Below are 14328 nucleotides of genomic sequence, written 5' to 3' on the forward strand. Positions count from 1 at the left end.
AGTCAAGGTATAAGCCGAGGTCAGATATGGATGATCAGAATAGTCAGGAACAAGCCGGGTCAAAACAGGAGAAATACTATCAGAATTACAGGAACAAGAATGCACAAGGCTCAGGAAGGCACCAGGAATCGAATCCTATCACGGGCAATGAATGTAAACAAAAGTCCCTTTAAATAGTTTAAATTTCGCGCCATTGCGCGATGACGTCATGACGCCAGCGTGCGTGCGCCTTTAAATTGCGAAAAATGCGCGCGCGCGCACACTAGGAAGGAGCCGGCACAGGGGAAGAACGGCGCGGCGGGCGTCCCCGCCGATGGCAGCGCGGTGGGCGTCCCCGCCGCGCTGGTAAGTGTTTTGTTACATTACCCCCCTCTCTAGGGGGGGCCACCGGACCCCCAGGCCTCTCAGGAAATTTTGAATGGAATTGCTTCCTGAGACGATCAGCCTTGATGTCATCCACTGAGACCCAAGAGTTCTCTTCAGGACCAAAGCCTTTCCACCTGGTGAGATATTGTAACTTACCTCTCACCAGACGGGAGTCGAGGAACTCCTGGATCTCGTACTCAGGCTGACCTTCAACCAACACCGGGGGAGGAACAGACAGACAACGAGTATTAGAAGCAGGTTTTAGGAGAGAAACGTGAAAGGTATTAGTAATCTTGAAATTAGGAGGTAACTGAAGACGGACAGAAGATGAGTTAATTATAGCAATGATGGGATATGGACCAATGAACCTGGGACCCAGTTTGGGAGAGGGAACCTTCAACTTAATATTTTTGGTAGATAACCATACCAAATCCCCCACCTTGTACTGGGGCGCCTCCCTACGGGATTTGTCAGCAGCTTTTTTCTGGGCTAGGGAAGCTGCCGACAATGAATCATGAACTGACGACCATATTTCAGAACATTTTAAGACAGAGGAATTGGCAGAGGGTACCGGGGAATTAGAGCCAGAAAAAGAAAATGCTTTGGGGTGCAACCCATAAACGACAAAAAAAGGAGACCTCCCTGAGGAGGAATGGGTAGCATTATTGTAAGCAAATTCTGCCCAAGGAAGCAGTTCAGACCATGTGGACTGGTTATCGGATACATAGCACCTGAGATACTGCTCAAGGGACTGATTCACCCTTTCGGTTTGACCATTCGTTTGGGGGTGATAGGCAGAGGAAAAAGACAATTCTGTACCAACCAAAGAACAGAAAGCACGCCAAAATTTAGAAACAAACTGAACCCCCCTGTCAGAAATAATATTTTCAGGAAACCCATGAAACTTAAAAATGTGTGTGATGAATAAGTCCGCCAGGACCTTAGCAGAAGGGAGTTGTGGTAAAGACATAAAGTGAGCCATCTTACTGAACCTATCAACCACCACCCAAATCACTGTCTTACCCTGGGAAGGAGGCAATTCCACAATAAAATCCATAGAAATGTGAGACCATGGTTTCACTGGGATGGGTAAGGGATTTAAGAGACCCTGGGACAGATGATGAGATGGCTTAGAGCGTTGGCAGACTGCACAGGAATTGACAAAAGTTTTAGCGTCCTGTTTAAAGGAAGGCCACCAAACATGACGGGACAATAAAGAAACAGTTTTTGCAATACCTGGATGGCCTGCTATTTTAGAATCATGGACCTCTCTTAAAACTTGTTCCCTAAGCTCTTCAGGAACAAACCATTTACCAGATGGGGTTTCAACAGGGGCAGAAGATTGTAAAGGAGACAATAAGGAAGAGAGATCGGACTCCAAGGTTGCAACAACAATCTCCCTGGGAATGATGGGAGTACATTCACTAGAGTCGGAGGAAACAGAATTGAAACTCCTAGAGAGTGCATCTGCCTTGGTATTTTTTGAACCAGGCCTAAAAGTTAAAACAAAATTGAACCTAGAAAAAAATAAAGCCCATCTGGCTTGTCTTGGGTTCAAGCGCTTAGCAGACTCAATGTAAAGTAAATTTTTATGGTCCGTATAGACCGTCACCGGATGCTTAGCCCCCTCTAAGAGATGACGCCATTCCTCAAAGGCCAATTTGACCGCCAACAACTCCCTGTTCCCTATATCGTAATTTACCTCCGCGGGTAAAAACTTCTTGGAAAAAAAGCACAGGGATGTAACTTGTTGGTCATCGGGTGTCTTTGAGAAAGGACTGCCCCAGCTCCCACCTCAGATGCATCTACCTCCACAATGAAAGGGAGTGCAGAATCGGGGTATTTAAGGAAAGAGGCAGAACTGAACTCTTTCTTAAGAGTTTCAAAAGCTTGAACAGCCTCAGGGGACCACATACTGGGATCAGCGCCCTTCTTAGTTAGATTCGTGATGGGGGCTACAATAAGGGAAAAATTCTTAATAAATTGACGATAATAATTGGCAAACCCAAGAAACCTTTGTACTGCACGTAAAGAAAGAGGTTGTGCCCAGTCCAGGACCGCTTTCACCTTACCAGGATCCATCTCTAGACCTTTGCTGGTAATAATAAACCCCAAAAACTGGACCGAAGAGACCTCAAAGATACATTTTTCAAGTTTCGCATACAGGTTATTCTCCCTTAGCCTTTTTAAGACTTTACAAACATGGATACGATGTTCATTGAGATTAGACGAGAAAATAAGAATATCGTCTAGGTAGACCACTACAAATAACCCTAGTAAATCACGGAAAATGTCATTGACAAATTCCTGAAAAACTGCGGGGGCGTTACAGAGCCCGAAGGGCATTACTAAATATTCGTAGTGGCCGTCTCTGGTGTTAAAAGCAGTTTTCCACTCATCCCCTTCTCTAATACGAATGAGATTGTATGCCCCTCTCAGATCGAGCTTGGTATAGATTTTAGCCCCCTTGACCTGGTCGAACAACTCAGAAATTAGAGGAAGGGGGTAGCGGTTTTTAACTGTGACCTTATTTAAACCTCTGTAGTCAATACAAGGGCGAAGACTACCATCCTTCTTACCCACAAAGAAAAAGCCCGCACCTGCAGGGGAACTAGAGGGCCGAATAAAACCCCTTTCGAGGTTTTCCTGGATATATTCCCTCATAGACCGAGATTCAGGTAGGGAAAGAGGATATGTACGACCCCGAGGAAGTGAGGCGCCTGGAACCAGGTCAATGGGACAGTCATACTGTCTGTGCGGAGGTAAGGTCTCGGCAGCCCTTTTGGAAAAAACATCAGCGAAAGCCGAATAGGCTGCAGGTAAACCCTCTAGTAAGGTGTTCGCAATAACAGGAGGAATACAAACACCCCTACAACCATCACCCCATTGAGTGACCTCCCCCGTAACCCAGTTAATCAGGGGATTATGAGCCTGGAGCCAGGGTAACCCCAAAATGAGAGGAGAAGAAGCACCTTCGATGAGGAAAAAGGCTATCTCCTCACTATGAACATCATTTGTACTTAATGATAAGAAGATGGTTTTCTTATTTACCACCCCTGAGCCTAGAGGTCTTCTGTCCACCGCTAAAATTCTCATGGGAACATCTAGAGGAACCACAGGAATGCCGTGTCTGGCTGCAAACGTGGCATCTAAAAAGTTACCCTCGGCCCCAGAGTCCACAAAAGCGGACAAATTAATAGAGCCCGAAGGCCAGGTCAATTTGACTGGTAGCTGAACCTTGGAGGCAAATTGGGGAGAGGAAACGCCTGCACCCAAATGAAGCTCCCCTTCTTCATTTAGGCTGGGGCGTTTCCCGGCCTCTTAGTGCATTGCTTCAGAAAATGACCCTTGTCCCCGCAATATATACATAACCCAAGGGTCCGCCTGCGTGTCTTTTCCTCAGGAGAGAGATGGAATAGGCCTAGTTGCATAGGCTCCTCCTGAGGTGGAGACACAGGGGAAACCAAAGACTTGACATTGGGCACCAAGTCAGGTCCCATATAAGAAACCCCAGAAAAATTAGCATGACCCCTCTCACTCCTTCTCTCCCTCTGTCTCCTATCGATCTGGATGACTAGGGACATGAGATCATCTAGACTGGATGACAAGGGGTAATTCACCAGACTATCTTTAATAGAGTCAGATAACCCGACACGGAACTGACTGCGCAGGGCCGCATCGTTCCACTCAGTTTCTCCTGCCCACCGGCGGAACTCTGTGCAGTATACCTCTACCTCCCGCCTCCCTTGGCGCAGTTTACGAATCGCTGAATCGGCTGATGATGCACGATCTGGGTCATCGTAAAGAACTGCCATAGTATCAAAGAATACATCAAGGGAAAAACGGGCAGGATCAGAGGGAGGCAGTCTAAGGGCCCAAACTTGGGGATCCCCCACAAGAAGAGTCATAACAAATCTTACTTTTTCCACACCCGAAGGGAAAGAATGAGGGAAAAAGCTAAGATACAGTTTACATGCCTCTTTGAAGACGAAAAATTTGGACCTGTCTCCAGAGAATTTCTCTGGAAAAGCAATTTTGGGTTCTTGGGGCCTGAAAGTGTTACCCCCCAAAGCGTATGAACCCACAGGAGGGGAAGAACTAGGAATTGGCTGCTGCTGTGAAGCTTGCGGGGTCTCCAGCTGGCGGGTTAAATTGTGAAAACCCTGCAGGAGATAATTTTGCTTTTGCTCCTGATCCTCCAAGCGCTGTAGCAGGGCAGTAAGAAGCGCTTCAGTAGTAGCAGATGGAGCGGGAGAAGCAGCAGCAGGCTCAACGTGATCTTGATCCTCCATGGCCCGTGATAATGTCACGGTCGGCACCCAATACCAGAGCTAGTGCCAAGCACCCTGGTCTCGGCTCGTGCTTCACCAGTAGCGTGACCGCCTTTGGCTTCGGGAGGAGCCCTCAGCTACTCGGATGCCACCTGGACTTATACGAGAGGTGCAAAGCAGGAGTTCTGGCTAGCAATGGGGCACGACTGTAGAAAGTCAGTTAGGCCAAAGATCACGGTACAAATAGGGTTAAACAAGGTCGTCTTCAGGCAGGCTAGGTCGGGGCGGGCAGCAATCAAGGAGAGTCGGACAGGCAAGGGTCAAACCGGGTAATCAATACAACAGGATGAGACGAAATCGTAGTCAAGGTATAAGCCGAGGTCAGATATGGATGATCAGAATAGTCAGGAACAAGCCGGGTCAAAACAGGAGAAATACTATCAGAATTACAGGAACAAGAATGCACAAGGCTCAGGAAGGCACCAGGAATCGAATCCTATCACGGGCAATGAATGTAAACAAAAGTCCCTTTAAATAGTTTAAATTTCGCGCCATTGCGCGATGACGTCATGACGCCAGCGTGCGTGCGCCTTTAAATTGCGAAAAATGCGCGCGCGCGCACACTAGGAAGGAGCCGGCACAGGGGAAGAACGGCGCGGCGGGCGTCCCCGCCGATGGCAGCGCGGTGGGCGTCCCCGCCGCGCTGGTAAGTGTTTTGTTACAATCAGAAATTGAGTTTTTTTCGCATCCTTTTCTCCTTGTAAAACTGGAAAGGGAATCTCAGTCTTAAAAGCTGCTGTGCCCTCTATGAGCAAACTTAGGGGCTGTTCCTGCTGAATTGTGCTTAGTACAGGGGAATCCCTATGTGCCATAGTTTTATGGTATCTCTCTGTACAGGCTATGAGCAAACTTAGGGGGCTGTTCCTGCTGAATTGTGCTTAGTACAGGGGAATCCCTATGTGCCATAGTTTTATGGTATCTCTCTGTACAGGCTATGGGCAAACTTAGGGGGCTGTTCCTGCTGAATTGTGCTTAGTACAGGGGAATCCCTATGTGCCATAGTTTTATGGTATCTCTCTGTACAGGCTATGAGCAAACTTAGGGGGCTGTTCCTGCTGAATTGTGCTTAGTACAGGGGAATCCCTATGTGCCATAGTTTTATGGTATCTCTCTGTACAGGCTATGAGCAAACTTAGGCGGCTGTTCCTGCTGAATTGTGCTTAGTACAGGGGAATCCCTATGTGCCATAGTTTTATGGTATCTCTCTGTACAGGCTATGAGCAAACTTAGGGGGCTGTTCCTGCTGAATTGTGCTTAGTACAGGGGAATCCCTATGTGCCATTGTTTTATGGTATCTCTCTGTACAGGCTATGGGCAAACTTAGGGGGCTGTTCCTGCTGAATTGTGCTTAGTACAGGGGAATCCCTATGTGCCATAGTTTTATGGTATCTCTCTGTACAGGCTATGGGCAAACTTAGGGGGCTGTTCCTGCTGAATTGTGCTTAGTACAGGGGAATCCCTATGTGCCATAGTTTTATGGTATCTCTCTGTACAGGCTATGGGCAAACTTAGGGGCTGTTCCTGCTGAATTGTGCTTAGTACAGGTGAATCCCTATGTGCCATAACTTTATGGTATCTCTCTGTACAGGCTATAAGCAAACTTAGGGGGCTGTTCCTGCTGGATTGTGCTTAGTACAGGTGAATCCCTATGTGCCATAACTTTATGGTATCTCTCTGTACAGGCTATCAGCAAACGTAGGGGGCTGTTCCTGCTGAATTGTGCTTAGTACAGGGGAATCCCTATGTGCCATAGTTTAATGGTATCTCTCTGTACAGGCTATGAGCAAACTTAGGGGGCTGTTCCTGCTGAATTGTGCTTAGTACAGGGGAATCCCTATGTGCCATAGTTTTATGGTATCTCTCTGTACAGGCTATGGGCAAACTTAGGGGGCTGTTCCTGCTGAATTGCGCTTAGTACAGGGGAATCCCTATGTGCCATAGTTTTATGGTATCTCTCTGTACAGGCTATGAGCAAACTTAGGGGGCTGTTCCTGCTGAATTGGTTTAACACAAACACAATGGCTATAATGGGACTTTCTAAAGCACCAAAGTCCAATTTCCACAAACTTTTAATTAAAAGAGTAGTGTAAGAACAGTACGCTGAGGAACAGGCAGATAAATGAGCCCTAACGAGCCCGAGTGCCATTATGATGTATAATTAACTGGTTTTGTTTTTTGTTCTAATTACAGAGTAATGGGACAAGTCCATTTCGGTGCTTTATTGCACCATAAACCGAGCTTGAGAGGAACGTTCTGCCAACCTCACCGACTCTATGAAATGGTAATACCCAGTGATGCCGGCTTGGTACCTGGAATGTGTAAGTACCAAACTGGGTCAGTACCTTGTCATTGGTTCTGGTTCCTTCATGAAATAATCAGAAGCAGCTGCCAGAGGGATCAGTGAGTGGGAACAGACGGTGCAGCCTGCAGCGCTCATTGAGATTCTGTAAACTAACGAGGTTCTCCCTCCGGAACCAAGGAACTGCAGCGCTGGCAATAACTTCATGGTGCTGATCCGGCCCGTGCGTGGGTTGGGGATAAGTCCAGACTTTATGCAGATTGCTTTAAAGGGGAATTTCCCATTGAAGAACCCATTCTGTAGTCACATGGGGCATATTTACTAACATTGGTGGGTTGCCCTTACCTTCTGCCCAACAAAGACTGGGGCATCTATAACCTGATGTGGATACAGGCCCATAGTTGGGATAAAGTCCTGCAATGGGGCCAGTGTCGGACTGGGCCTAATGGGCCCCGGTGGCCCAGATCCGATCCCCCCAGGGCATTGCTGCGATCCGCCGTCTCCCTCACCCGACGCACCGGGGGTCAGAGGGTGTTGGGGGCCTCTACAGGGTAAGGGAGGGTGCCACTGGGGGGTGCAGGGGCCCCTGAGGCAGAAGCCCTGGTGGGCCATGCACCCCCCAGTCCGACCCTGAGCGGGGCAGGTACCTGGGGGTTACCCACAAGAAAAGCGGGTACCCTGTAGGTTGTGGGTAGGATTTTCAGATGGGGTAGGTCACAGGTCGGGTCTTATCCGTATTTCTTACCATGTTACGTCACTTCCTGTATTGCATGTAGGGTCATGACGTCACTTCCTGCTACGAAGAATACATTGTGGTGGCGCCACAGAGTCCCGTGGATTCTCTAGTCTCCGGGCTGAAAGCTCTACCTATATTATCTATATTTGACTCCTTTTCTACCCCGCCCACTCCTGATGATGTCACTTCCGGTTTGCAGCAACATCACTTCCTGTTTAATGGCGGTCACAGAGACCCCTGGGCTCTCTAAACTCGGGGGTTGACAGCTCTCCCTATATTATCTGTATTTGACTCCTTTTCTACCCGGCCCACTCATGATGATGTCACTTCCGGTTTGCAGCAACAGCACTTCCTGTTTAATGGCGGTCAGCAGATTGCTGATTGGGCTGTGGGTCCAGGTTGCAGGTCTGGGTCAGGTTTGGGTTTCAAAAATTGGTTCTGCCAGGACTCTACTTGGAGATGCCAATGTGCCCCCCTTATATCCGTCCCCCTGTGAGTACAGTGGTGCCACATAGAGGAAGCCCTGTATTCATAGCATTGGGGTGCACCCACCGGCTTTGCCCCCCTGCCCATTGCTTTATACACCCCCTGCACCATTCAGCAGCGGGGGGGTGCTAGGGGGAAGGAGGCTCGGCAGAGGCAGGGTAAGCAGAGGCCTGGGACTCAGTTACTACTTTATCATTAAACCCAGTTCCAATTCGTGGGACGTTGAATCATAATGAGCCGAGGAACAAGGGCCAAATGGCTTCCCTAAATGAGAATGAAGCAGGAGAAGCAGCCGCTAACGAGCTCCCAATTAATTCTGCCAGTTCCTAACAGCCTGCCAGGAAGCGACTCCTGATGAAAGAGAAGCGGCGGCACCTAACGAGCTTGGATTTATAATGAGCTCATATTGTAAGGTGATTGACTCCTCGTTAGGGAAGCCACCTCCCCATGATACAGGCGCAGAGTAGGGGTTAAAGGGACAGCAGTGCCTGGGGCAAAATGGAGTTTGTGGGGGCCCCTTTGGCAATGTGAAGTGGGGGTGTCCGGCCTGAGACTTAGCACCAAATGCCAAAGGGCCACAGATCAGGCAACTCATGTACAGTGTTATTGTCACCATCAGTTTGTCTTCCATAACTGCTGTATCCACTTTCCCCTACTGTCCCCATCTTACCCCACTGTCCCATCTTGTCCTACTGTCTCCATCTTACCCTACTGCCTCCATCTTGCCCTACTGTCCCCATCTTACCCTACTGTCCCATCTTGTCCTACTGTCTCCATCTTACCCTACTGTCTCCATCTTACCCTACTGTCTCCATCTTACCCTACTGCCTCCATCTTGCCCTGCTGTCTCCATCTTGCCCTACTGTCCCCATCTTGCCCTACTGTCCCATCTTGTCCTACTGTCTCCATCTTACCCTACTGTCTCCATCTTGCCCTACTGTCTCCATCTTGCCCTACTGTCCCCATCTTACCCTACTGTTCCATCTTGTCCTACTGTCTCCATCTTACCCTACTGCCTCCATCTTGCCCTGCTGTCTCCATCTTGTCCTACTGTCCCCATCTTGCCCTACTGTCCCCATCTTGCCCTACTGTCCCCATCTTGCCCTACTGTCTCCATCTTGCCCTACTGTCTCCATCTTGCCCTACTGTCTCCATCTTGCCCTACTGTCTCCATCTTACCCTACTGCCTCCATCTTGCCCTACTGCCTCCATCTTGCCCTACTGTCTCCATCTTACCCTACTGCCTCCATCTTGCCCTACAGTCTCCATCTTGCCCTACTGTCCCATCTTGTCCTACTGTCTCCATCTTGCCCTACTGTCTCCATATTGTTCTGCTGTCTCCATCTTGCCCTACTGTCTCCATCTTGCCCTACTGTCTCCATCTTGCCCTACTGTTTCCATCTTACCCTACTGTCTCCATCTTGCCCTACTGTCCCCATCTTGCCCTACTGTCTCCATCTTGCCCTACTGTTTCCATCTTACCCTACTGTCTCCATCTTGCCCTAATGTCTCCATCTTGCCCCAATGTCTCCATCTTGCAATACTGTCTCCATCTTGCCCTACTGTCTCCATCTTGCCCTACTGTCTCCATCTTGTCCTACTGTCTCCATCTTGCCCTAATGTCCCCACATGTCCATACATGAATACAGTTCCTTGTTTGCCAAGGTTGCCCACCAATTAGAGTACTATCAGTCAGAGATATGAGTGGCAGATGCCTCCTGGGCCTGATGTGACCCTCAGTCTCTGTGATGTTCTTTGGGGCCAGTTGGTATTTGAACAAGTCCAGATGAACCATTAATAATAGAAAGGTCATTTCAGGCTTACAGTATATAAGGGTCCAGAAAGGGCACCCAAGCAGCACCCAATATCCATGTATAAAAGCACCTTAAAGGGGATCTCTGTCCTCCAAACCAAAATTTGTTAAAGAGCCGTCACAACCCAGAAACAGATATTCATTCCGTCCCTCCATGTTCTTATTACCTAGAAAACTCATAGACGAGAGCCCTGGGATAGAATGGAAGGCTCTTCCTGCCCAGACGGCGGATACAAAGCGCTGAAGGAGAACACAAAAATCAATGAGAGCCCCCGGAGAGGATGGATGAGGCTTTAGGAAAATAACAAATGAAAGGCATAAAACACAGGGCGGCGGGGGGAAGATCCATGGGGAAATAGATTAAAGGAGAGAAAAGGTAATAACTAAAATCAATCTTTTAAATCATTCAGTGACTTCCCCCGGCCCAATTGCTCGGGAGGTTTCAGATCAAAGGGAAAGCGTTTGGGTTTCTTTAAAGCTGCAACGACTAATCTTCATTGGCCGCCCCGGGGGGGGAGCCTAGAGCAGGATACACAGAGGGGCAGAATAAATAAATGATTATTGCTAAACTAACATTATCATTGTGTGATGGCCACAAGGTCGGTGGTGCATTATGGGACAGCGGTCAATAGGTCAGGAGTATTTGATGGTAGTTCCGACCAATGAGGCCAAGGTGACCCTGTGAGTGCATTCTGGGAATAAAAAGCTCCCAAACAGCAGCCTTGGATATATTTATACTCATTCCAGAAGGTTCCTTCTTATTAATCATTATGGCAAAGCTTTTTGGAAGCCCCCATTGATTAAGCGTAGTTGCCCTTTTAGAATGGTGTTACTGAATGCTTGTACCCCCAAAATGAACCCCCCCGAGTCGAGGCCGCTTTTATTCTGCTATAGTAACAAATATTATTGGCCTTTGCAGCCACTGCCTGGCATTGAGCTCGTAGACTGCCAGGAACTCTTAGTTCTTTCTCTATGGTGGGCGGAGCAGGACAAAAATCTGCCATTTTGTATTGGGAATCTGAAGAACTGGACCTGCACAATATGATATTGACTTTCCCATCACCCCCAGTCACCCCACCCAGGTCAGAAACTCTGATGTAGTGTGGGGCTCAGCACCCAAGGGCATCCTGGTTAAGCTGAGCTCAGGAGATGAGGTAAGGAGTAAAAAATAGTTTGTGTGAACCAACAATGCCGTCACTTCATTGGCCGCTAACTGGTAGGTGTGGTTTGTAATCTGACCTAAGAACAACTGAGCATGCCCAGTAGCCAACAGCCAATGTAAATTCTGAGGGAGGGGACTGAGAGGGTAAGAGGAGGAGAAGGAATCCCAGTGATTAAGAGAATGTTGCAGCTTCATTAAGAGGTTGCCCACTGATTGTATTTTTGTGTGGGGGGGGGGGGGGGGGGGTTACATGTCCATAAGGGCAAGTTTAACAAAATTTGAAAATTGTTCTCAATTTCTTGGGCTGAATCTTGTCCTACTGACCTTTTTTTCTACTTATTTCTACTATTATTCATCAAATAAGTTTTCTTCAACTTTGCCTCCCCCCCATTGGGCAAGTGCCCATTGGTGTCCATGGATCTTGGTCAGCTTTGAGCTTTGGCAGTAGTTCAGGCCTGGGCATAAAGGAGCAGAGGAGACCCTGGGGACATCAAGGTTTTTGACCTTCATCAGGTTACACTTATTCCAGAATACTCTGTGCCACATTCCTTCCTTTATTAGCCCAGTGGGAAGAAGGCAGGGTTGGACTGGGCTGGTGGGGCACCAGGAAAAAACCTAGCCCTTGTGGGCCCCCACTGACCCAGGCCTGCACCCCCCACCAACAAATGTGGGCGGCGGCACTTCTCACCCCCCATCTTAGGTGCAAGTGTGTATGCGGTATGGGGAGAGCATCAAAGAAGGACCTCGTGGCTGGGGTGGGGGGCTCACAGTTGGCAGCCCGGGTGGGCCCCCAGCACCCCAGTCCGACATGGGATATAAGTGCCCGTTATTGAGGTGGGGGTGCATTTGACACAGGCGCTGCGCGGATATAACTGGTCCGTACAGAATGAACACATGACCCGCCAGAACTCGCTCGGGTTTTATCGACTTATTTACAAATATTTACTCGTTACACCAAGACGTTTAAAGACAAAATATTTAAAAAAAAAAAAAAAGATCCTGCTCGTTATACAAAAGAAGTGCATCCTTCCACCAATAGCCAATAGAAGTCCGTGGCCCTGTTACAAAGGGGCTCATTGGGTCACATTATAAGGGAATGTCATTGGCCGCTCAGGGGCCCCAGCCACTATGAATGAACGGAACTTGGCGAGTCCGTGTCTCCTTAAGCGAGAGGCACAAAATGGCGGTTAACGGAAGAAGCCATCTTGTGATTGTGCATTTGCATCCCGCCGAGCCCCCCATCTCAGTATTTGGCGCCTTCTTGCGTCAGGGCGTGCGTCTCCGGGTTCTCTCTCATTGATTTCTCTGCACTTACTTTTTCTCTCCGCCGTAACACGAAGAAAACTGCAGTGAAGAATATGAGCCCCCCAATTTCAAAGAGGATTTGCAGCCCGATGAACCTGTAGTGGGAGAAAAAGCAGGTTATTGGGGAGCTGTACCCCCATACTGTACTGTGGGAAACACTATGGCACCCCCTACCCATATGTATAAATACAAATATACAGAGAAGGAATGTTCTGGGCACACAATAAGCTGTACCCCCATACTGTACTGTCTAAGGGAAACACTATGGCACCCCCTACCCATATGTATAAATACAAATATACAGAGAAGGAATGTTCTGGGCACACAATAAGCTGTACCCCCATACTGTACTGTCTAAGGGAAACACTATGGCACCCCCTACCCATATGTATAAATACAAATATACAGAGAGGGAATGTTCTGGGCACACAATAAGCTGTACCCCCATACTGTACTGTCTAAGGGAAACACTATGGCACCCCCTACCCATATGTATAAATACAAATATACAGAGAGGGAATGTTCTGGGCACACAATAAGCTGTACCCCCATACTGTACTGTCTAAGGGAAACACTATGGCACCCCTACCCATATGTATAAATACAAATATACAGAGAGGGAATGTTCTGGGCACACAATAAGCTGTACCCCCATACTGTACTGTCTAAGGGAAACACTATGGCACCCCCTACCCATATGTATAAATACAAATATACAGAGAAGGAATGTTCTGGGCACACAATAAGCTGTACCCCCATACTGTACTGTCTAAGGGAAACACTATGGCACCCCCTACCCATATGTATAAATACAAATATACAGAGAAGGAATGTTCTGGGTACACAATAAGCTGTACCCCCATACTGTACTGTCTAAGGGAAACTCTATGGCACCTCCTACCCATATGTATAAATACAAATATACAGAGAAGGAATGTTCTGGGCATACAATAAGCTGTACCCCCATACTGTACTGTCTAAGGGAAACACTATGGCACCTCCTACCCATATGTATAAATACAAATATACAGAGAGGGAATGTTCTGGGCACACAATAAGCTGTACCCCCATACTGTACTGTCTAAGGGAAACACTATGGCACCCCCTACCCATATGTATAAATACAAATATACAGAGAAGGAATGTTCTGGGACACAATAAGCAGTACCCCCATACTGTACTGTCTAAGGGAAACACTATGGCACCCCCTACCCATATGTATAAATACAAATATACAGAGAGGGAATGTTCTGGGCACACAATAAGCTGTACCCCCATACTGTACTGTCTAAGGGAAACACTATGGCACCTCCTACCCATATGTATAAATACAAATATACAGAGAAGGAATGTTCTGGGCACACAATAAGCTGTACCCCCATACTGTACTGTCTAAGGGAAACACTATGGCACCTCCTACCCATATGTATAAATACAAATATACAGAGAAGGAATGTTCTGGGCACACAATAAGCTGTACCCCCATACTGTACTGTCTAAGGGAAACAATATGGCAGCTCCCACCTGATGTAAATATAAAGACATGACAACAAATAGCCAATTACCTTTGTCTCAGGAGATTATTGTCATAATACTGGCAGGAGGTTTTCTTCCCACACTTCTGCCCCCAGAGGATACAGGTGCTGTCAATCACGCTGCCGTACATTACGGGGCCCGGGAGCCAAGCTGGGGGGGGGGGAAGGAACAGTTAGTGAATTCTCATATCAAATGTAGATCCATATAGATTCAAAATGATCTGGTAGAAATATGTTTCTCTGGGAATGGAGGAGGGGCTGGATTGTAAGCAATTGTAATTGTTCTGGTAAGCCC

The 14328-nt window shown here is 47.9% G+C and overlaps 1 protein-coding gene across 4 annotated transcripts in view; it reads right to left on the bottom strand.

The window, feature by feature from the left end:
• Positions 1–12097: 12097 nt before the first annotated feature.
• slco2b1 (solute carrier organic anion transporter family member 2B1) overlaps positions 12098–14328 on the bottom strand; it is a 70550-nt gene continuing 68319 nt past the window's right edge. For 3 of the 4 annotated variants that reach the window (XM_031895618.1, XM_031895619.1, NM_001102959.1), the window contains 2 exons: positions 14064–14184; positions 12100–12593 (listed from right to left, as the gene is read on the bottom strand). In XM_031895618.1, coding sequence (XP_031751478.1) covers positions 12437–12593; positions 14064–14184 — 278 coding nt within the window. In that variant the 3' untranslated portion in view covers positions 12100–12436. Of the gene's footprint in view, positions 12594–14063; positions 14185–14328 lie in introns of all 4 variants that reach the window. The other variant, XM_031895617.1, reaches the window with a different exon arrangement.

This window comes from Xenopus tropicalis, chromosome 2 (genome assembly GCF_000004195.4).
Source record: "Xenopus tropicalis strain Nigerian chromosome 2, UCB_Xtro_10.0, whole genome shotgun sequence".
Classification (NCBI taxonomy): Eukaryota; Metazoa; Chordata; class Amphibia; order Anura; family Pipidae; genus Xenopus; species Xenopus tropicalis.